Source organism: Zea mays, chromosome 9 (genome assembly GCF_902167145.1).
Source record: "Zea mays cultivar B73 chromosome 9, Zm-B73-REFERENCE-NAM-5.0, whole genome shotgun sequence".
NCBI lineage: Eukaryota > Viridiplantae > Streptophyta > Magnoliopsida > Poales > Poaceae > Zea > Zea mays.
Window position 1 is genome coordinate 149051054 of NC_050104.1, and position 24970 is coordinate 149076023.

General features: G+C 52.0%; 1 protein-coding gene across 1 annotated transcript; it reads left to right on the forward strand.

Annotated features, from left to right (window-relative positions):
* The first annotated feature begins 21336 nt into the window (after positions 1-21336).
* On the forward strand, positions 21337-24129 carry LOC100285592 (uncharacterized). Its single transcript, NM_001158483.2, has one exon. It carries the CDS (start codon positions 22111-22113, stop codon positions 23749-23751), a length of 1641 nt encoding a protein of 546 aa, NP_001151955.2. The 5' UTR covers positions 21337-22110; the 3' UTR covers positions 23752-24129.
* Positions 24130-24970: the final 841 nt, after the last annotated feature.

A 24970-nucleotide genomic window follows, 5' to 3' on the forward strand; every position in this document is an offset into this window, starting at 1 on the left:
GGAAACGAAACGAGAACTTAGTGATTTTATGGTCAACAAATTGGAATCAAAAGTTAAGGAGCTTCGCACATCTCAGGGGAAATGCTATGTCAAATCTGTAGAATGTGTGAATAAAATTAAATCCAGCTTCGCCAGCGTAGGCGCCTTTTCCAGCGAAGAGAATTTCTCTCGAGGCAATCCCGAAGGTCCGCTGGAATGGATTAGCCACGAAGCAGAGGCCTTCGAAGAGATTCTGAACAGTCGTGGCGACATATGTGCTTTTTCGGGCGCCAGAGGAATTGCTTCCGTCTTAGAGAAGAAAGGTTGCGAACATGTAAAATTTTTAGCTCAATCCGAAGCTACCTTATTTACCGAAGACATCAAGGACCCCTCGGCCGAAGCGAGCGTGGTTGGTGGCAAATTTTTTACTGATATCTGGAACGACGGCGGCCGAGGAATGGCGCGAGAGATCATTGAAAGAAGCGAAAAAGGCATTCACGATGCTAGAAGAGTAGCAGACGCTGCCGAAAGGAGTAGGGAGCCCGAAGGACAGTTAGGTACCAACTAGTCGCTCTTGTTGCGTTGTAATTTTCATTTTAAACTTTGCTCACGATTTGTAAAAGTACTGAAGAAGTGTTCTCTTCGCTCAGAAACTGTTGGACAATCTGCCGACCCCCACACAAAAGGGGATGAAGAAATTAATCAAATGGCCGAAACTATCATGGACAAGGTTGTTGACCAACTTCTGAATGAAGCCGCCGAAGCAGTATTGAGGGAAGATTAGGTGCTATTTGGAAAAAACATTTAAAGTGTAATCTATGCAACACTTTGTACATTTGAATGTAATATACAAGTCTCTTTTCATTATTGAATTCTTTACGATGCATGAAACTTTAAATACATACCACTTTTGAGCCTTTGGCGAAAAAACACCTTCCCTTCTTTTCATGCGTCGTGAAGAAGATAGCCTTCGTCAAAATTATTCTGATGAATGACGTCGATGCCTCGTGAAAACATTTTCCGAAGCTATTTTCCGAAGCTATGCAACTTTGATATTGATCTGATAAAGTTCGCCCATGTTTCGTGAAAATATTCCCCGAAACTGTATTCCGAAGCTATACAATTTCAATGTCACTTTTTCAAAGCACCCTTCGAAGGTTGAGAGTGTCCCCTTCTCTTGCCAAATGCGATATGATGTATGATGCTTATGCTATGCAAAATGATGTGATGATGTTATGTTATGCATGTGACATTTGTTCCGAAGATACACATAAAATATATTCGTAAGCTCTGCATTCCCTTAGGAACGTCTTTGGAGCTTCTTCGTCTTTTACTTAGACGGCATCAGCGTTGACTTTTCGCTGTAAGCCTCCCTTAGGAGCTTCTTCGTCTTTTACTTAGACGGTATCAGCGTTGACTTTTCGCTGTAAGCCTCCCTTAGGAGCTTCTTCGTCTTTTACTTAGACGGTATCAGCGTTGATTTTTCGCTGTAGGCTCTGCATTCCTTTAGGAACGACTTCTGAGCAGAAAACTTACGCTGCGCTCCCTTTGGAACGACTTTTTGTGACTTTATAAACTTACTCTGCGTTCCTTAGAACGACTTTTTGTTACTCCGAAGGATTTTTAGTCCGAAGGTCCTTCTTGGTAACGGAAGAAATTTTAGGCTTCGGCAACTTAGGCCTGTGAATCAAATAAATTTTTCTCGTGGAAACAACGAAATTATTACATGGAAACTATCAATGTTTTTTGCTTCACAGAAAATAAAACTGAATAGAAAAGACTGCTATCAAAGGTAGGATATGTCAATAAATGTGCTTCGACTCTGGCACAGTGCTGTTGACTGTGCGAGCTTCGGACTGTTCTCTGAAGTCCCTCTGCTGTGGAGCGTATTGACTCCCTTCTGGCTGTTGACCTTGCTGCAATGGAGGTGGAGGCGGAAGCTGCTGCCAGGAAGCTTGAGGTTGACTTGCCGAAGCTACAGAAGCCGCAGGGTGGTTGTCTATGTATTGTGGGACATAAGGCGGATGAAACGAAGCAGTATGCATAACCTGCTTCGACTGAGCTTGTTGAGATGCAGCTTCGGCTAGTTCCTTTTGCTTCTGGATTGTAACATGGCACGTCCTAGTGGTGTGGCCCTTGCCCTCTCCACAGAATAGGCAAAACAGTCTCCTTGGCTGATCTCCGAATCTTCCGCCGAAGCCCCTGGCGCCTCTGCCTCTTGGAGCTGGTGGCCGAAAGGAAGTTTGTTGTTGCCCCGAAGCCTGTGAGGAGCACTGCGGCCTGTTTTGCTGACTCCCCTTATCATCATTCTGAGTGCTGTGAATGGAACGGACATGCCTCGGGTAGTATCTTCCTCCGAAGCCCCTGGTCATCTCAGAAAATCTGAAGGCCTCCTCCCTTCTTTGGCGAAAGTCATTGTCGGCACGAATGTACTCATCCATCTTTTGGAGCAATTTCTCCAAGGTCTGAGGAGGCTTCCGAGCAAAGTATTGAGCTGCAGGTCCAGGACGAAGCCCCTTGATCATGGCTTCGATAACGATTTCATTGGGCACCGTTGGTGCCTGCGCCCTCAATCGTAAGAACCTTCGGACATACGCCTGAAGGTATTCTTCGTGATCTTGAATACACTGGAAGAGGGCTTGAGCTGTAACCGGCTTCGTTTGAAATCCTTGAAAGCTGGTCAGTAACATATCCTTCAGCTTCTGCCATGAAGTGATTGTTCCTGGCCGAAGGGAGGAATACCAGGTCTGAGCAACATTCCTGACGGCCATGACGAAAGACTTCGCCATGACTGCAGCGTTGCCCCCGTACGAAGACACTGTTGCTTCATAGCTCATCAAGAATTGCTTCGGGTCGGAGTGGCCGTCAAACATGGGGAGCTGGGGTGGCTTATAGGATGGAGGCCAAGGAGTAGCCTGCAGCTCAGCAGACAGAGGAGAAGCATCATCAAAAACAAAATTTCCCTGATGGAAATTATCATACCAGTCGTCTTCGTTGACGAAGCCCTCCTGATGAAGGTCTTTCTGATGAGGCCTTCTGTTCTGCTCATCGTGAGTGAGATGGCGAACTTCCTCAGAAGCTTCGTCAATTTGCCTTTGCAACTCAGCTAGGCGGGCCATCTTCTCCTTCTTCTTCTGCACTTGTTGATGTAGCATCTCCATCTCTCTGATTTCTTGGTCTAGCTCTTCTTCCTCAAGCGTCGGGCTAACAGCTTTTCTCTTCTGGCTTCTGGCCTCCCGAAGAGAGACGGTCTCCTGGTTGTGGTCCAGCGGTTGTAGTGCTGCAGCCCCAGCCGCTGAAGCTTTCTTCGGCGCCATAGCGAAGGTCTATAGCTTCCGAAGGTGTTCACGAAGACTCGAAGTGGAAGTGAGTTCACCGGAGGTGGGCGCCAATGTTGGGGACTTGTTCTCAAATGCTATGAGTTAAGAACAAGGCAACACAGAAAATGTTAAACATTAAGATCCTTCGTCCTTCGAAGCATTATTTCCCTTAGGATATAACGATCCCCGGACGAAGGTCATGAAGGATTAACCTTCATCACTATAATATACATTAGTAAAAGACGAAGCATATGAAACATAAAAGATAGCGTGAATAATCGTATAACATTATTCATTTAACTTTATTAACTCATCATAAAGGAATAGAGACAATATTGAATTATAAATGTACCTTCGGCTTGGAAGGAAATGAAAATACAAGTGTGACGCAAAAGCAAATGCCAAGTCCGCGTGAACAGTACGGGGGTACTGTTCACCTATTTATAGGCACGGGGTACAACCCATACAAAATTACATACATGCCCTTTACATTTGGTGATAATTCTATAGCATTCTATCGAGGTCTAAATGGCCTTTTCATCTTTAAGTCGGTTCCCCTTTCTGCGAACATGCCGAAGCTTTCCTGCTTCACAGCTTCGGCACTGTGTCAACCTTCGTATCTTTTGAGCTTCTCCCTTTCTGATTCAAGTCCGAAGATACCTGTTCACACATTATACTCCAGAAACATTGTTAAATCATGTTTTTGAGGACCTTCGGAAGCCGAAGGCCCCCAACAGCGATGTTGGCGGCGTCCTCGTCGTCGGAGGAGTCGCTTGAGCTTTCGTCGGAATCCCACTCCCGACAGACATGGGCATCGCCGCCCTTCTTCTTGTAGTACCTCTTCTTCTCCCCTTCTTGTCGTCGCCCCTGTCACTGTCACTTGATAATGGACATTTAGCTATAAAGTGACCGGGCTTACCACATTTGTAGCAAACCTTCTTGGAGCGGGACTTGTAATCTTTCCCCTTCCTTTGTTTGAGGATTTGGCGGAAGCTTTTGATGATGAGCGCCATCTCCTCATTGTCAAGCTTGGAGGCGTCAATTGGTTGTCTACTTGGTGTAGACTCCTCCTTCTTTTCTTCCGTCGCCTTGAATGCGACGGGTTGAGCTTCGGATGTAGATGGATCATCAAGCTCGTTGATCTTCCTCGAGCCTTCGATCATGCACTCAAAGCTTACAAAATGCCCGATTACTTCCTCGGGGGTCATTTTAGTATATCTAGGATTACCACGAATTAATTGAACTTGAGTAGGGTTAAGGAAAATAAGAGATCTTAGAATAACCTTAACCATTTCATGGTCATCCCACTTTACGCTCCCGAGGTTGCGCACTTGGTTCACCAAAGTCTTGAGCCGGTTGTACATGTGTTGTGGCTCCTCCCCTTTGCGAAGCCGGAACCGACCGAGCTCCGCCTCGATCGTTTCCCGCTTGGTGATCTTTGTGAGCTCGTCTCCCTCGTGCGCGGTTTTGAGCACATCCCAAACCTCTTTGGCGCTCTTCAACCCTTGAACTTTGTTATACTCCTCTCTACTTAAAGAGGCGAGGAGTATCGTTGTCGCTTGAGAGTTGAAGTGCTCGATTTGGGCCACCTCATCCTCATCATAATCCTTGTCCCCTACGGACGGTACCTGTGCACCAAACTCAACAACATCCCATATACTTTTGTGGAGTGAGGTTAGATGAAATCGCATTAAATCACTCCACCTAGCATAATCTTCACCATCAAAAGTTGGTGGTTTGCCTAATGGGACGGAAAGTAAAGGTGTATGTTTAGAAATGCGAGGGTAGTGTAGGGGGATCTTACTAAACTTCTTACGCTCTTGGCGTTTAGAAGTTACGGAGGGCGCATCGGAGCCAGAGGTCGATGTTGATGAAGTGTCGGTCTCGTAGTAGACCACTTTCCTCATCCTCTTTTGCTTGCCTCCGCTTCGATGCGGCTTGTGGGAAGAAGATTTTTCCTTCTTCTCTTTGTGGTGAGAAGAAGACTTTTTCTCCTTCCCTTTGTTGGAGGAGATCTTCTTCTTCTCCTTCCTCTTGGTGCGGGACTCTTCCGATGAAGTGCTCCCGTGGCTTGTAGTGGGCTTTTCGCCGGTCTCCATCTCCTTCTTGGCGTGATCTCCCGACATCACTTCGAGCGGTTAGGCTCTAATGAAGCACCGGGCTCTGATACCAATTGAAAGTCGCCTAGAGGGGGGGTGAATAGGGCGAAACTGAAATTTACAAATATAAACACAACTACAAGCCGGGTTAGCGTTAGTAATAAAGAAACGAGTCTGCGAGAGAGGGTGGAAAACAAATCGCAAGCAAATGAAGAGTATGACACGCGGATTTGTTTTACCGAGGTTCGGTTCTTGAGAACCTACTCCCCGTTGAGGAGGCCACAAAGGCCAGGTCTCTTTCAACCCTTCCCTCTCTCAAACGATCCCACGGATCGAGTGAGCTTTCTCTTCTCAATCACTTGGAACACAAAGTTCCCACAAGGACCACCACAAGTTTGGTGTCTCTTGCCTCAATTACAAGTGAGTTTGATCGCAATGAAAGAATCAAGAAGGAAGAAAGCAATCCAAGCGCAAGAGCTCGAAAGAACACAAGCAAATCACTCTCTCTAGTCACTATGGCGTTGTGTGGAATTTGGAGAGGATTTGATCTCTTTGGTGTGTCTAGAATTGAATGCTTGAGCTCTTGTAGTAGTTGGGAAGTGGACAACTTGGATGCAATGAATGGTGGGATGGTTGGTGTATTTATAGCCCCAACCACCAAAAGTGGCCGTTGGGAGGCTGTCTGCTCGATGGCGCACCGGACAGTCCGGTGCCCCCTGCCACGTCATCACTGCCGTTGGATTCTGACCGTTGAAGCTTCTGACTTGTGGGCCCGCCTGGGTGTCCGGTGCACACCGGACATGCACTGTTCCTTGTCCGGTGTGCCAGTATGGGCGCGCCTGACTTCTGCGCGCGCTGCGCGCGCATTTAATGCGCTGCAGGTAGCCGTTGGCGCGGAGTTAGCCGTTGCTCCGGAGTTGCACCGGACAGTCCGGTGCACATCGGACAGTCCGATGAATTATAGTGGACAAGCCGTTGGCGTTTCCCGAAGCTGGCGAGTTCCTGAGGCCGCTCCTCCTTGGCGCACCGGACACTGTCCGGTGTACACCGGACAGTCCGGTGAATTATAGCGCGAGTGCCTCTGGAAATTCCCGAAGGTGGCGAGTTTGAGCTGGAGTCCTCTGGTGCACCGGACACTGTCCGGTGGTGCACCGGACACTGTCCGGTGGCACACCGGACAGTCCGGTGCCTCCAGACCAGAGGGCCTTCGGTTGCCATTTTGCTCCTTTGTTGAATCCAAAACTTGGTCTTTTTATTGGCTGAGTGTGAACCTTTTGCACCTGTATAATCTATACACTTGGGCAAACTTAGTTAGTCCAAATGTTTGTGTTGGGCAATTCAACCACCAAAATTAATTAGGGACTAGGTGTAAGCCTAATTCCCTTTCAGGAAGCACTCCAAGATTTGGATTGGGTGGTGGCGATGCAAGAGGAGCTCAACAACTTCACTAGGAATGAGGTATGGCATTTAGTTCCACGTCCTAATCAAAATGTTGTAGGAACCAAATGGGTCTTCCGCAACAAGCAAGATGAGCATGGTGTGGTGACAAGGAACAAAGCTCGACTTGTGGCCAAAGGATACTCTCAAGTCGAAGGTTTGGATTTCGGTGAAACCTATGCACCCGTAGCTAGGCTTGAGTCAATTCGTATATTATTGGCCTATGCTACTTACCATGGCTTTAAGCTTTATCAAATGGACGTGAAAAGTGCCTTCCTCAATGGACCAATCAAGGAAGAGGTCTATGTTGAGCAACCTCCCGGCTTTGAAGACAGTGAGTACCCTAACCATGTCTATAAGCTCTCTAAGGCGCTTTATGGGCTCAAGCAAGCCCCAAGAGCATGGTATGAATGCCTTAGAGATTTCCTTATTGCTAATGGCTTCAAAGTCGGAAAGGCCGATCCTACACTCTTTACTAAGACTCTTGACAATGATTTGTTTGTATGCCAAATTTATGTTGATGATATCATATTTGGGTCTACTAACGAATCTACATGTGAAGAATTTAGTAGGATCATGACACAGAAGTTCGAGATGTCTATGATGGGGGAGTTGAAGTACTTCTTGGGATTTCAAGTGAAGCAACTCCAAGAGGGCACCTTCATTAGCCAAACGAAGTATACTCAAGACATTCTAAACAAGTTTGGGATGAAGGATGCCAAGCCCATCAAGACACCCATGGGAACTAATGGGCATCTCGACCTCGACACGGGAGGTAAGTCCGTGGATCAAAAGGTATACCGGTCGATGATAGGTTCCTTACTCTATTTATGTGCATCTCGACCGGATATTATGCTTTCCGTATGCATGTGTGCAAGATTCCAAGCCGACCCTAAGGAAGCTCACCTTACGGCCGTAAAACGAATCTTGAGATATTTGGCTTATACTCCTAAGTTTGGGCTTTGGTATCCTAGGGGATCCACATTTGATTTGATTGGTTATTCGGATGCCGATTGGGCGGGGTGCAAAATCAATAGGAAGAGCACATCGGGGACTTGCCAGTTCTTGGGAAGATCCTTGGTGTCTTGGGCTTCAAAGAAGCAAAATTCGGTCGCTCTTTCCACCGCCGAAGCCGAGTACATTGCCGCAGGTCATTGTTGCGCGCAATTGCTTTGGATGAGGCAAACCCTGCGGGACTACGGTTACAAATTAACCAAAGTCCCTTTGCTATGTGACAATGAGAGTGCAATCAAGATGGCGGATAATCCCGTCGAGCATAGCCGCACTAAACACATAGCCATTCGGTATCATTTTCTTAGGGATCATCAACAAAAAGGAGATATCGAGATTTCATACATTAACACTAAAGATCAATTAGCCGATATCTTTACCAAGCCTCTTGATGAACAATCTTTTAACAAACTTAGGCATGAGCTCAATATTCTTGATTCGCGCAATTTCTTTTGCTAGATTGCACACATAGCTCATTTGTATACCTTTGATCATGTCTCCTTCATATGTTATGACTAATATGTTTTTCAAGTGAATTTCAAACAAGTCATAGGAATATTGAAAGGGAATTGGAGTTTTTCGGCGAAGACAAAGGCTTCCACTCCGTAACTCATCCTTCGCCGTCACTCCAAGCAACTCTCCATTCTTGGGGGAGAAAGCATGAGCACCAAAGCAAAAGGACTTCATCTTTGGTATAATCTTAACTCATTTATTTATGACCAAAGGGGAAGAAAGCACTTCGAGGGCTCTAATGATTCCGTTTTTGGCGATTCATGCCAAAGGGGGAGAAAGTATGAGCCCAAAGCAAAAGGACCGCACCACCACCAATTTCCAAAACTTCGTGTTTCCAAGAATATTATCAATTGGTTTTCCTATTGTGTTCAAAAGGGGGAGAAAGTAGTATTTCAAAATGATATATCAAAACCCTCTTGAACACTAAGAGGAGGATCTCATTTAGGGGGAGTTTTGTTTAGTCAAAGGAAAAGCATTTGAAACAGGGGGAGAGAATTTCAAATCTTGAAAAATGCTTCTCAAAATCTTATTCATTTACCTTTGACTATTTGCAAAAGGACTTTGAAAAGGATTTACAAAAATTTGCAAAAGCAAAACATGTGGTGCAAGCGTGGTCCAAAATGTTAAAAATAAAGAAACAATCCATGCATACTTTATAGGTATTTATATTGGCTCAATTCCAAGCAACCTTTGCACTGACATTATGCAAACTAGTTCAATTATGCACTTCTATACTTGCTTTGGTTTGTGTTGGCATCAATCACCAAAAAGGGGGAGATTGAAAGGGAATTAGGCTTACACCTATTTCCTAATTGATTTTGGTGGTTGAATTGCACAACACAAATAATTGGACTAACTAGTTTGCTCTAGATTATATGTTCTACAGGTGCCAAAGGTTCATCTATAACTATACTAAATCAACTGTCCGGAATACCGTAGATTATTCCGGACAGGAGAAGTTTTTTTGGAAAAACAGGCCAAGCGCGGACCGTCCGGTCCACTACGGCGGACCGTCCGCGACACCAGGATCCCCCTCGGACAGAACCAATGCAAAATCCAAGTCTGCACTATGGACCGTCCGGAGGAAAAGAGCGGACCGTCTGAGACCTCGCGCGGACCGTCCGGTAGGCAAGAAACCGAAAAACCCGAAGGTGACGGGTTCAGAGAAATGAATTATAGCGGCCTCGCGGACCGTCCGGGCCAGGCGGGCGGACCGTCCGCGACTGGCTTTATCTGACATCTGACGTCGCATTAAATGCAATATAGCCGTTGATATAGCCGTTACTGCTGACCGTTGCGTTTTCAGCCGTTGATCTACAGGGGCGGACCGTCCGGACCAGGCGGGCGGACCGTCCGCGCTCAGCAGAATGGAGCAACGGCTAGGAAGTGGTTGGTGGCTATAAATACAACCCCAACCACCTCCATTCAAATCAACCAAGCATTCCAACCTTCAACATTCAATACAAGAGCTAGCAATCCATTCCAAGACACATTCAAAGCCTCCATCTCTCCAAGTTTCACAATTGAGAAAAGAGATCATTAGTGATTAGTGACTTGAGAGAGAAAGTGATCCGTGTGTTATTTGTCGCTCTTGTCGCTTGGCTTTTTCAATCGTGCTTTCTTGATTCTTTCATTGCGATCAAACTCACTTGTAATTGAGGCAAGAGACACCAATCTTGTGGTGATCCTTGTAGGAACTTTGTGTTCCAAGTGATTAAGAAGAGAAAGCTCACTCGGTCCGAAGGACCGTTTGAGAGAGGGAAGGGTTGAAAGAGACCCGGCCTTTGTGGCCTCCTCAACGGGGAGTAGGTTTGCAAGAACCGAACCTCGGTAAAACAAATCCGTGTGTCACACTCGTTATTTGATTGCGATTTGTTTTGCATCCTCTCTCGCGGACTCATTTCTATTTCTAACGCTAACCCGGCTTGTAGTTGTGTTTATATTTGTAAATTTCAGTTTCGCCCTATTCATCCCCCCCCTCTAGGCGACTATCAAACAGTCATAGGCACAATCATAGACCGCACGCCGCAAACTCATTTGAAATGATTTGCTAATGGGTGGTACCACGCGACAAACACTAGACGAAATGGAGACGAGATACTTGAATCGTTGTATGCGCTTTGTGAGCCAAGCGCTACGTGAAAGTTGGAACTAAATACACTACCGACCTGACCTACTCGAGGTGGGGCCCTGAGTAACCCCGAGACGACCACACCCTCGCCACCCTCCAGGACCAGACCTGGCAGGGTTTATTTTATATTTACTTTGGCTATTTTTTTAAAAAAAATCATAGTAAATCACAAAAATATAAAAATTGCCTTTTAAACTTCACATGAGTAGAACAACTTAGAATATAGGCCCCCATGGCCCTAAGACACTCCAACCATAGAGTGCTCTTCGACTTAGTTCTCCTAACTAATTGGAGACCCCTAAAGGCCCCTGGCTGAGATAATTAACGAGGTTGGGTTCTAGGGACCCTATGGCCCCCCTATTATTTTTTGCCCTATGCCTCATATAATTACTGCACTCAGGTCATGAGGCTCCCTAGGGCCCGTGCCTTTAGAGAAGATAAAGGAGTTCCTAGTTCAACTAAACAAGGAAGAAATACCAAAGTATTTAGCTCGCCCCTACCCCAAGGGTTGCACGGCCATTGAAGGTATGGCGTCATGTTGAAGAAAAGACTAGTGAGAAGAGAGCTACATGGGAGAAAAGTGAGGGGGGATTGGGTATAATCATACCAGAAAAATGTGAAGAAAGCAAGACCTCTAGAAAAATCCTGCAAGACATTAAGTGGATTTACTGGGAAAATACTAGAGGAAAACATGGAGATAGATCCTTTGGAGAATGAGGAGGATGGTGACAGAGTTAACTATGATGATAATGAGGATGATTTGCTTAGTTCTCAAGAGGCAGATGATGATTTTGCTAAAAAAGTGGGAGGCCTGATGTAAGATTCTCAGGGGAGTGAGAATGTTCAAAAGGATGAGGGTGGTTTAAATGATGGCTTCCAGGTAGCAAAAGGCAAAAAAACGGGTAGCAGGCAGAGGAGTGAGGAGGAGTTCGAGACTAGAGGCGTATGAAGATGTTAAAGTAGCTGACATGGCGATCTCCAGGGCAAAGGCAAAGGATGTATTTATTCACAATGGTAAATCATACAACCCTTTCTTGTTATGAATACAAATGATTGTACTTTGATTGAAATTGCTACAACTTTAAACGTAGAACTAGGTAGTCATGACAAGGAAATAATAGAAAGCGTTAGCATGATTAAGTCCCTAGAAGAGGCTAGGCCTAGCTTATTGCATCAGACAGTGAATGTAAAAAACAATCAGGATGAACAACTCTCACACAACAAGGATCTTCTGGTCCTTATAGAGGATGATGATATGAAGGAGCTGCTGGACAACTGTTCTGATAAGGACAGTCCTAGATTTATACCGAACAAAACCAACAGAGGAAAACGGATGCTTAAGTATAAAATTTAAGGCAAAAAGAAAAAAAAATAGCCTCCAAACTGTGAGATATACATCTAATAATGTGAGGGATAGCGTCATGGGTTCTTCCTTCCCTATAGGGTTTCCTCATGAAGGGTCTAATCTGGAATTGTCAAGGGCTAACGAAGCATGGTAAATATGAATTCCTTAAAATTTTGATAAGAGAAGAAAACCTTGATTTCATTGGTTTACAAGAAACCAACAAAATAAATTTTAGCAATGGTTGGGTGTTAGCGGGAATAAAAATTTCCTATAGATAAGCACTGTGCCTAATGGGAAATCAGGTGGTCTCCTCGTGGGTTTTAAGTCTGACACTTGTGGTCTCACAAAGCTGCACTTCAAAAAGAGATTAGACAAGGTTTCTTCTTTTTATAGAATACAATTTCACATGTGTATGAGTCTAGTTCCATATTTCTTCTCCTAAGCACGACCCTTGTATTTAGTATATCCTGTAGTAGCACTCAAAAGAAGAACTTTTGCTTAGGTTCTCATTTTGAGTTCCACATCAATATAAAGGTCGGATAGACTGATATAGGCGCATCATATGCGTGTAAGCCTTTTGTGAGGAGTAGTATTTGCCCCCCAAACATGTCTACTTGTTGGGGTGGTCAGTCATTTGTTGTTCTTGTAGAGCGTTATTCAAGAACTAGAACTGCTGAAAAGCCTATTTATTAGGTGTTCTTCTGAACACATAAAACATCAAACTACTGTTTTTATTTTAGGTGGAGATCAAAATTTCATTTTTTAGCATACACTTTTAACATGGCTCGTTGTAGATATAAATATACAGTGTCACACATCACTGTAAGAACTAAGATCTTCTTCAACGGTACACGCTCACACGCCCCTCCCCTCCCGAGCGTGTACAAAGGGGAGCCCGCGCCTCCAACTGACACCCCCTGAGAAGGGTGAGTAGCCCTGCACTCGCTATGAGAGGGAGAGCTCTAATCTATCCTATTTTCTTTAATCGATGCTTTTAACTATGAAATTAATTATGTTTAAGTTTAATTACCTAATAACAATACGTAATACAGTACTATAAATATTGTAATATTTTAAAAACTTTAAAAAGTAACATAGAAAATTTAGGCTATCTTCACCAACCTTCCTATCCCACATTTTATCTCACTCTATATTTTAAATTTCACTCGGTAAACAATGTAGTGTACAATACACAACAATATTTTACACGTCTATATACACGCTTCGCTTGAAAAAATGTTGGAGAGGAGATGCAATGGATGAAAGAATCGTATGAAAAAAAAAGAATTGTTGGGGAGGAGATGCAATAGAGGAAAGTATCTTATGAAAAAAATATATAAATATGAATTGAAAGCAAGAATAGAGGAATTTCGAAGAAGATCGGGCACGGCACCGTATGGACCGTAATTGCAGCACAATATATTATTCCACGTTACATCAAGTTGCCGGCAAGACTATGCAGATGAAGCAAGCGCCGTGGACATTAGCACACGGACGGCGCGGAGCGAGCATGGCGCAGTAGCTCAGCGCAGCGCCTCTGCTGTACTCCCTTTAATTCGCTAGGCGTTGTCTGCTCTGCTCACCCCATCCCAGCCAAATTATTTGGGATCCCGGCAGCCGCCGTCCTCGTGCACCTCGGGCTTCCGCGAGCGTCGGTTGGCCGCGCCGCCTCGCTCTGACAGCGCGCTCACGGTGGGGCACGGTCCCGTTATCCCGTTTCGTCTGGACAGGCAACCAGCCCGGACGGCCATTGCAGCGGTCCAGATGATCTCTGCTCCGGAATTCCGGATATGTGATGGACATGGTCGTGGGGCAGCCATTCCGATTTCCGTCCAGCGAAGAAGAGCGCAGCAGCACTCCCGTAGGTCTCGCAATTATTTGGACTTAAATGGCTCAAAGCTTCTGAGAAGAAGACTCTTGTGGCCGACCATTGCAGCAGCGAAACGGGCGTAGGAGCTCTCGCCATGTGTGTGTGTGTGTGTGTGTCAACGAAATGCCGCGCTTTGAAGTTAGAGCAAAACTGATACAATGCAGTGCAATGTTTCACTAAGAGCTGACACAGACATTAGACAGAACTTTAATCTCTTGTAGTGTACTGTATCCACCACCGTTTTCCGACGATCTCTAACACCACAACCTCCGTTAGGTGACAGCCCTCCTCCATTTGCAATCTCCCTTCTTTAGATAGCTGAGACCGAAAGTCTGATCTGATCCAGCAGTATGTCTCTCCCAAAATCACCTGCTAGAAAGATTGAACTGTTGTTTTCCTAAACACAGCATCATCTCTACACAGCCACATTACTCTTGGTCTGAGAGAGTGAGGAAAGCTCATTTGCCAGGATCCAAACAGATTGTTAGACTACTCGTTTAGGGTTTGTGTTATTCCCTGTGTAATGACCGTTATACCTCTATGTAATGGGCCTTGGCCCAGTTACTCTCTCTATTTAATATCACTCACAACCCCTGATTAGGGTATGGGTTCCTATTCTAACATGGTATCAGCTTAGGGTTTCATCCTCTCCTCCTGCTACAGCCGCCAGCCGCCAGGGGACGTCTTCCCCCTGCAGCCGCCGCCAGCCTCCCTCCCGCCGCCGGCCCCAGCCCCCAGCCGTCGGCCTCCCCTCTACCTCCCTCCCTCCCCTTCCCACTCGTCCCCAGCCGCCGGCCTCCATCCGTCTGCACAGGGCCGCCCGACCCCGCACTCGCGGCTCGTCGCGCCGCCAGGGGCAGCTACCGCGCCCGGCGCTGCTCTCTGCCCTTCGTCCAGGCGCGCCTTGGACGGCCGCCGCCAGGACGCGCCCCTGCCGCACTCGCGCCTGGGAGCCGTGCTGCTCTGGCGCCGACCCCGACGCCGCCCTGCGCCCGGCCCAGCCGCCGCTCCGCCTGCGCGCCCTGTCCTGTGCCAGCCGCGCCTCCCCTCTCCAGCAGAGCGCGCCCTCCTCCCCCTTCGCCTCCACCGCCGCAGCCCTCTGCTCACCCTCTGCTCATGGCGGACCTCCGACCCGACCCGCACACTGTCGGCCTGGTGCAACCGTCCCTGACCGCGGACCTGGGCACGGCCCCCACTTCCCTGGCCGCCGGCGTCGCCTCCCTGGGCCTCCCTACTACCGGCCAGACCCACCCCATGGGCCCCGGCCGCTCCGTGGCCGATGCCGAGGCTCCCTACATCGTCGGCCTACGGCCCATCCGCGACGTCTCTTCCCCGGCCCACCGTCGAGGCTCCCCACCGGGGTTTCCTGCCCTCGCGGCACCCCCCGGTACCGACTCCACCCTCGGCGACACCCTCGCCACGATCCAGGCGGCTGTGCTGGCCTCGCAGGAGCGTGCGCGCGCCGCCTCCCTCGCCCTGGAGCGTGAGCGTGCTCTGGGTGCCGCTCTGACCACCCAGATGGCCACCACGCAGCGTCTCCTCGGCCGCCCACCGGTCGCCCCGGTGGAACCCCTGGAGGACCCCCGCGACTCCGACCTCGACGCCGACCTCATCGCAGCTCTCCACGCTCAAGCCGCTGGTCTGCACAACATTCGGGCCCTCGTGTCCGTGGTGTTGGATCCGGCGTCTTCCCACTACCCCCGGTGGCGTGGACAGGTCCTCCTCACGCTGCGACGGTTCGTCCTCGACGATCACGTCCTCGTCGACCACGACGCTCCACCGCCTCGCTCCTGGTGCCTCATGGACAGCGTTGTCCTCTCGTGGCTCCACGGCACCATCACCGTTGAGCTACAGGACATCATCCGCGACCAGGCGGACACTGCGCGCCAGGCGTGGCTCGCTCTCGAGGACCAGTTCCTCGGGAATCGGGATGCTCGGGCACTCCACCTCGACGCCCAGTTCCACCTGTTCTCTCAGGGGGACCTCTCCGTGGGCGAATACTGCCGCCAGATGAAGGGCCTCGCTGACTCTCTCCGCGATCTCGGCGAGCCTGTTGCCGATCGTACCTTGGTGCTGAACCTCCTGCGTGGCCTCAGCCCCCGCTACGGCCACCTGAAGGCTCTCATCAAGAGGAGCGTGCCCTTCCCCACCTTCCACGCCGTGCGGAACGAGCTTCTCCTCGAGGAGCTCACCATGGCGAATGAGGCACACACTCCTGCCTCGGCCCTCTACAGCGCTCCTACCAGTGGTCAGCCGCCTTCAGGGGGCCAGACCACCCGTCCTCCGTCGACCGGGGCTCCCACCCGCCCCCCACCTGCCGTCCCGACGGCCCCTCGTCCGACTTCCACGACCGACGGGGGTCGTCGCTCCCGCAAGGGCGGCCGTGGGAGCGGCGGCTCCTCTCGTGGTGGTCCCTCCGGCCGGGGTGGCGGCCACGCGTGGCCGTCCTTCTACAACCCCTCGACCGGGACCATCGCCATGTGGCCGGGCCAGGCACCGAGTACCCCCCGTCCTCCGGCGCCCGCCCTCCTGACTACACCTCACTACGGCGCACCTCCTTATGGTGTTCCCGTCGTGCCCCAGGCTCCGCCCGCGCTCCTGCCCCCGGGGACCCACACCTCGACGCCTTGGTCCCCGCCGGCTGGTGGTTGGGACAGCACCTCCCTCGCTGCTGCTTTCAGCACCATGGCGATGACCCCACCCCCCTCCGACTGGGTGATCGACTCCGGTGCCTCGTACCACACCACCCCCACGGCAGGCACGCTCTCTCGCTCTCATTCCCCACTCCCCTCTCACCCATCCTCGATCGTCGTTGGAAACGGTTCCACTCTGCCAGTCACCTCAGTAGGTGCCTCGGTTCTCCCTGGGCCGTTTTACCTCAACGATGTTCTCGTAGCTCCCCACATCACCCACAATCTTCTTTCTGTTCGTCGATTCACTACTGACAACTCATGTTCCATTGAGTTTGACCCCTCTGGTTTTTCTGTGAAGGATCTGGCCACCAGGACCCTTCTCGCCCGCTGTGACAGCTCGGGGCCTCTCTACACGCTCCAGCCCTCCACCGCCGGCGTGTCTCCACCTCCTGCCTTGGTCTCCACCACCTCCTCCACCACATGGCATCGACGTCTCGGCCATCCTGGACCCGACGTCATGACCAAGATTACCAGTAGTCTCGATCTTTCATGTAGTAGGGGACATTTTGAGGGTCTCTATCATGCTTGTCAGTTAGGCCGACATACTCGTCTCTCATTTACTACTTCTTCTTCTCGGGCTGAGCAGGCTTTTGATCTGGTTCATTGTGACCTTTGGACCTCCCCTGTACTCAGTCTTTCTGGTTATAAATATTATCTGGTGATTTTGGATGATTTTTCCCATTTTCTCTGGACCTTCCCGCTTCGGTTGAAGTCGGACACTTTCACCACCCTCACACACTTCTTCACCTGGGTATCCACTCAGTTTCGTCGCCCGGTCCGTGCTCTGCAGTGTGACAATGGCCGCGAGTTCGATAACAACGCCTCTCGCTCATTCTTCCTCACTCATGGCGTCCAGTTGCTTCTCTCGTGCCCCTACACTTCTGCCCAGAACGGCCGAGCCGAACGCATGATCCGCACCACCACTAATATGCTCCGCTGTCTCCTCTTCCAGGCGTCTCTCCCTGCCAGCTACTGGGCAGAGGCCCTGCATACTGCCACCCACCTCCTCAACCGTCTTCCCTCGAAGGCGGTACGCCACCCTACCCCCCACTTCGCCCTTTACGGCACAGCCCCTTCCTATGACCACCTTCGCGTGTTCGGCTGTGCCTGCTACCCTAACACTTCCGCTACCGCTCCACATAAGCTTTCTCCTCGCTCCACCCGCTGTCTATTCCTTGGCTACTCCCCTGACCACAAGGGGTACCGGTGTCTGGACCTCACCTCCCACCGCATCATCATCTCTCGTCATGTCGTCTTTGACGAAGATGTGTTTCCCCTTGCTGGCTCCACCCCACCCACCGATCTTGACTCCCTCCTCGAGTCCGATCCGATTCCTCCCCCACCTTCGGCTCCCCGTCTTGCGCCGTTACCTGCTCCTCGTGCGGCCCCCACGACCTCTTCCGCGCCACGCGCGGCCCCGTCGACCCCGCCTGCGCCACGCGCGGCCCCGTCGACCCCGCCTGCGCCACGCGCGGCCCCGTCGGTCCTGCCTGCACCACGCACGGCCCCGTCGATCCCGCCTGCGCCACGCGCGGCCCCGTCGACCCCGCCTGCGCCACGCGCGGCCCCGTCGACTCCGGCTCGATTCGCCAACCCCGCCCTCGTCTACCATCGCCGCGGCCACGCCACTACCTCGGCACCCCCCGACGCGTGCCCATCGACGAGCGCGGCCCGCTTCGCCGACCCCGCCGTCGTCTATCACCGCCGTGAGCCGGCCCCTCCAGCCGCTCCCGACGTTCCGGTGGCTCACTCCGAGTCATCCGTATACCACCCGGTCGCCATCCATCGCGACCCCGGGCACGTCCACCCGATGGTGACTCGACGCGCTGCTGGCGTTCTCCGCCCCGTCGACCGGCTCATCCTGGCAGCCGCTACGACCAGCACTCCACCCGACGCTTCCCCGGTACCCTCCTCCGTTCGCACTGCCCTCGCCGACCCACACTGGCGTCGCGCTATGGAGGAGGAGTACGCGGCCCTCTTGGCCAACCACACTTGGGACCTGGTGCCGCGTCCACCAGGCACCAACGTGGTCACCGGCAAGTGGCTATTTCGCCACAAGCTGACCTCAGACGGCTCCCTCGACCGCTACAAGGCCCGTTGGGTCCTTCGGGGCTTCACCCAGCGCCCCGGAGTGGACTACGACGAGACCTTCAGCCCTGTCGTCAAGTTTGCCACTGTTCGCGCCGTCCTCTCCCTCGCCCTCTCCCGCGACTGGGCGATCCATCAGCTCGATGTCAAGAATGCCTTCCTCCATGGCACTCTGACGGAGACTGTCTACTGCAGCCAGCCCACCGGCTTCGTCGACGCTGACCGTCCGGACCTGGTTTGCCGGCTGAACCGATCCCTGTACGGCCTCAAGCAGGCGCCACGGGCTTGGTACAGCCGCTTCGCCTCCTACCTGGCCTCTGTCGGCTTCGTCGAGGCCAAGTCGGACACGTCCCTGTTCATCTACCGGCGCGGCGACGACACCGTCTACCTCCTGCTCTACGTCGACGACATTGTGCTCACGGCATCCACCGCCGACCTCCTTCACCGCACGATCGTCGCCCTTCAGCGGGAGTTCGCGATGAAGGACCTGGGGCCCCTCCACCACTTCCTCGGCGTCACCGCCGAACGTCGGCCTCAGGGTCTCTTCCTCCACCAGCGCCAGTACGCCATCGACATCCTGGAGCGGGCTGGCATGTCTGACTGCAAGCCCTGCACCACGCCTGTCGACACTCAGGCGAAGCTCTCTGAGGACGACGGGCCTCCGGTCGCCGACGCGACGTCCTACCGGAGCCTCACCGGCGCGCTCCAGTACCTCACGTTCTCCAGGCCCGACATCGCTTACGCCGTCCAGCAGGTGTGCCTGCACATGCACACTCCGCGGGAGCCCCATCTCACTGCGCTCAAGCGGATTCTACGCTACCTCTGCGGCTCCCTCGACTACGGCCTCCTACTCCGCCCATCCCCGACGTCGGAGCTCGTGGTCTACACCGACGCTGACTGGGCTGGCTGTCCCGACACGCGCCGGTCCACCTCCGGCTACGCCGTCTTCCTGGGCGCCAACCTCGTCTCTTGGGCCGCCAAGAGGCAGCCCGTCGTCTCTCGCTCTAGCGCTGAGGCCGAGTACCGTGCCGTGGCCAACGGCGTGGCCGAGGCCTCCTGGCTGCGCCAGCTCCTCCACGAGCTTCACAGTCCCCTCCAGCGCGCCACCCTCGTCTACTGCGACAACGTCAGCGCGGTCTACCTCTCCACCAACCCCGTGCAGCATCAGCGCACGAAGCATGTGGAGATCGACCTGCACTTCGTCCGCGAGCGTGTCGCTGCCGGTGACGTCCGCGTTCTCAGCGTCCCCACCACGCTTCAGTTCGCGGACATCTTCACCAAGGGGTTACCGTCGAGTGTCTTTTTAGACTTCCGATCCAGTCTCAACATCTGTACAGGATAGAGTTGTGACTGCGGGAGGTGTTAGACTACTCGTCTAGGGTTTGTGTTATTCCCTGTGTAATGACCGTTATACCCCTGTGTAATGGGCCTTGGCCCAGTTACTCTCTCTATTTAATATCACTCCCAACCCCTGATTAGGGTATGTGTTCCTATTCTAACACAGATGATCTATATATGGAGGTGGTTTTGAAGATTAGAAGTGACGAACAGGAGTATCCGCACACCATTTGCTATGTTACACTCAAAAAGAGGTGTTAAGTTGTTTCCACCACGCCACAAAAAGATCCGTTTAATTAGTATTTTCCCCCTTTCTACACCCTCTTTAACAATTGTCTTTATTTTTAAGGATAACTTAGCCTTTCAAAATAAGTTCTTTCCTGCCTTCTGATACCATTGTAAAAAGACCATATTTATTTTATTATTTTAACTGTCAAGTAAACACATTATCATTCACATTCAGAGTACTGGACAACGCTAGAGATACTAGACTGGCCCCAATCACAGCCCTCCTAAATAAAATATTTAGACGCGTTGTACCTTAGCTGTAGTCTAGCTGTGCGCGTATCTCAGCTGGACGTTGTCACGTGATCTGCGTGCCGCATGCATTCTTTCCAGCTCTAGCTCGATTCATTTGCTCGTCCTTCTTGTCCGACCGGGGTCTGGTTGCCCAACAACGGAAAGAAGCTTCCAAGAAGCCAAAAACTGTCTGCTTTTTTTTTTCTTCTCATTATTATTATTGCTTTACAATATCTTAACAGAAAACAGGTGTTTTCCGTACCTATACGCTACCACACCAGTGTCAGACCAACTCCAGCAGACTCCCTCTCCGTATCCCTAAAACGCGCGGCCAACACATTCTCTCTCCTCTCCGTATCCGTCTCCGTTTCCAGCAACACTCCCCATCCCACTCCGTATGCAGTCTATGACAACTGGGGCCCGCCAGCAGGCGCGCGCGCACGCAGAGAGCTGCGGAGAGGAGAGAGAAAGCGTGGAAATGGGGAGTCTGGGTACAGGCCGTGCGTTTTACGGAGCCGGATGCGGAGCCTGCTGAACTGATGAATAGTGTGCTAGACTCCGCAAAATAGGGATACGGAGCCGCATGCGGAGTGTTGCTTGAGTTGGTCTGGATATGATTTTTTTTCCCCAGTTAGATCGCATTCATGTGGCCTGCAAGCGCGGGAAGGAACTAGCCGGCCAGGGCTGTCACACCTCCCAACCAACAGAATCTCTCGCACGCACACGGAAGGCCTGACGGCACGAAGAACCGTCGAGTAATAGCATGAAAAAGAATTGCTGCCGACTGAAATTGCGCTGCCTTCTATTTTGGTCGCGGAAACTGAAAGAACCGTTGTCCCCGCCCGCCGGCCTGTGCATGATCGGCCGGTCCAACTGCCAAGAAAACGTTGCGACATCGAAACCATTAATCATCAGAACTGACGGGGAAAAAGATTTTTTTTGTATGGAGTATAAATGAGAGAGGGGCGCGGGAAGAAACCTGTCAACGCCGCCCGCCAACCAACCCTATAGCGCCGCCGTCTTCTCGTCGTTTGGAATGAAAGAACAGGCAGGTCAATCAAAAGGTCTGCGGGCGAGAAGCAAAAACGCAGCACGCTAGTCGCCCCGCCGTCCACTGGCACCGGCAGGCCAGCGCGCTCGTCGGCTCCCTCGCGGTCTCTCTCGCCCTGCTGCGCGGGCCGCGGCATGCCGCGCCAGCAGGCGGATCCTGTACGCGTCCACCTGTGCCTGTGCCTGTGCCTCCTTAATTCCAAGTGGTTGAGCGTCCTCCAGTAACCACCATCATTAATAGGCCACCCTCCCCACCCCACCTCTCGCCCTTCCCAGTTGCTTGGCCCCACCTGACATGTCTTGGTCTTCTGAATTCTGATGATGGAGCTCCCAGTCGTCAATCATGTCGTGTCTGGCTCCCTCGGCAGCAGGGCAAGAGTAGCCGCCGTAACACGGTCGGATTACGCTGATGTTACGGAGCAGTGGTATACGGGTTTCCCACTCGCTCGTAGTACTTGAACCACTCGTGTACGGCATACGGTTCGAAGAAGAGTGGTTGCCTCGCGTGCCTACAAATTTGACTGCTCCGGCAGCTGGATACGCCACAAGTTTCAACGGGCAGGTGCTTCCATTCCCCTCCGTCTCCCTATATATATTTGGAGTTGCCCGCGTGACCAACTCACACATAAGAGGCGACATCACATCGCGTTCCGCCGCCTCACACGCTAGTTGGAGCTGTAGTATTAGCCAACCAGCCAGCCTCCGATCTCCATCCATATGGAGGAGGCTGCGCCCGCGGCGGTCATGGAGCGGGAGCGCCTCACGGCCGAGATGGCCTTCCGCGGCGCGGACGAAGCTCGGCGGGAAGGCGGCGACCCGGCGCCCAGCATCGTCATCAAGATCCGCCGCCGGCTCCCGGACTTCGCCCGCAACATCAAGCTCAAGTACGTGAAGCTCGGGATCCGCCACGGCGGCAGCCCCACGTCGCTGCTGCCGGCGCTCTGCGTGCCGGCGGTCGCCGCCGCCGCCTACTCGTTCGTCCGCCTCGACGTCATCTACTACTCCGTCGACCTGCTCACCTGCGTCGCCTGGCTCGGCACCGCGCTGCTGCTGCTCACCGTCTACTACCTCAAGCGGCCCCGCCCCGTGTACCTCGTCGAGTTCGCGTGCTACAAGCCGGAGGAGCGGCTCAAGATCTCCAAGTCGGCCTTCCTCGAGATGACCGAGAGCACCGGCTCCTTCAATGAGGCGGCTCTGGACTTCCAGACCAAGATCACCAGCCGCTCCGCGCTCGGGGACGAGACGTACCTGCCCCCGGGCGTCCAGGCGCGCCCGCCCAGGCTAAACATGGCGGAGGCGCGGAAGGAGGCCGAGGCGGTCATGTTCGGGTGCCTGGACGCGCTGTTCGAGTCCACGGGGATCGACCCGCGCCGCGACGTGCGCATCCTCATCGTCAACTGCAGCCTCTTCAACCCGACGCCGTCGCTGGCGTCCATGGTCATCAACCACTACAGGATGAGGGAGGACGTCAAGTCGTTCAACCTCGGCGGCATGGGGTGCAGCGCCGGCCTCATCGCCGTCGACCTCGCCAAGGACATGCTCCAGGCGAACCCCGGATCGTACGCCGTGGTGCTCAGCACCGAGAACATCACCCTCAACTGGTACTTCGGCAACGACCGCTCCATGCTCCTCTCCAACTGCATCTTCCGCATGGGCGGGGCCGCGGCGCTGCTGTCCAACAGGCGCGCGGACGCCGGGCGCGCCAAGTACCGGCTGCTCCACACGGTGCGCACCCACAAGGGCGCCACCGACGAGTGCTTCAACTGCGTGTACCAGCGCGAGGACGAGGCCGGCAAGGCGGGCGTCTCGCTGGCGCGGGAGCTCATGGCGGTGGCCGGCGACGCGCTCAAGACCAACATCACGACGCTGGGGCCCCTGGTGCTGCCCCTGAGCGAGCAGCTCAAGTTCCTCAGGTCCCTGATGATGCGCCGCGTGTTCCGCGTAGGGGGCGTGCGCCCCTACATCCCGGACTTCCGGCGCGCGTTCGAGCACTTCTGCGTGCACGCCGGCGGCCGCGCGGTGCTGGAGGAGGTGCAGCGCAGCCTGAGCCTGCGGGACACGGACATGGAGCCCAGCAAGTGCTCCCTCCACCGGTTCGGCAACACCAGCAGCAGCTCGCTGTGGTACGAGCTGGCGTACGCCGAGGCCAAGGGCCGGGTAAGGCGCGGCCACCGCGTGTGGCAGATCGGCTTCGGCTCCGGGTTCAAGTGCAACAGCGCCGTGTGGCGCGCTCTACGCGACGTGCCGCCGCTGCCGTCGTCGCCCGGCGCCGCGGCGGGGCCGGGGGCCAGGAAGGGGACCTGCTGCAACCCCTGGGTGGACGACGTGGACAGGTACCCTCCCAAGGCGTACGTCTGATGGGCCACGTCACGTGGCCACAACAACTGCATGATCCCAATCCCATTCGGATTTCCTCACGACGAATTAATGAAGAAGGGCGTGTGAGTGTGAGGGAGAAAGTTATACTTGTATGTATTTTTTTTTTCAGTTTTATTTTGTCGTTTCGTTTTCCTTTCTTTTTCCCAGTAGGTTGCCGTACGTGAGTAGACAATGCTGGCTTTTGGAATTCAGAGATGTAGTATGTGGTGTAAAATGAATTCCAAAAGGTAGCAGTGCCTACCCTATTTGTTGTCTAGTTCTTTTATCTCCCTTGGCGTTCTAGACGCCCGTCCGGGGAGGTAGAACGGACAGACGAACCCAACAGTGTGCAAGATCACATGACTAGAGAATCATCGACCAATGCAAGTGTGAATTACTGATTATAATATAGTATACTACATACTCTTGGCCTCTCAGCTCGATCAAGTTTTAAAATCACATGCTTTCTGTGAGGTTTCACAGGGTTTGAACTGCTGTGGTTCGACTGGTCCGAGCAAGGAGTACACGTATACAGTACTAACCAATGATTTGTGCGACAAAAAACCACCGGCGAAGATTCGCATTCAGTACGTACGTGCAGTAGTCTCCTCGTCCAAATTATCCACGCTGCTGCATGCAAAGTAGCAAGTCTGGTGAGTCGTAGCTCGATCGGCCTTCGGATTTGACTAGATCCTCATCTGTGGTTCTGCGTCGCTTTCTCAAGACTAATTGGGGTATCATGATTCATGACTACCGTCCACCGCTCATCGGACTTCCTGCACACGATCACGGCGCTGTCCAAGTCCAAACGAAGACGAAACCGTATCAGTTATTAGTAGGTGCACTACTGTTTTGACCTACTCGGTCTCAACTGATGCGATCTGGTTAGCAGAATCCAGCTAACGTTTTGGTTATCAGCCATTGCTTTCATTCAGTCTCCAAAAGGAGAACCATCGCGCGGCATGATCGCTGATTAGTACCTGCTTACGTACTTAGTTTTTTTTTGCAATTATACTATGCGTCGTCAATTGAACCATAACCACATTTACTAACCCGCCTTACGATGACTGAGTTAAATTAAGTTACTTTTATTTCCTCCAACAAGCAGTATGTGCGCGCGTTAAGCCGTGATAAGTGTGCTTCGATACCTGCTTTCACGTGGTGGCAATGTATCTCCACGCGCTGGTGTTTGAATTAAAGGTGAATTAAGGGCTAGTTT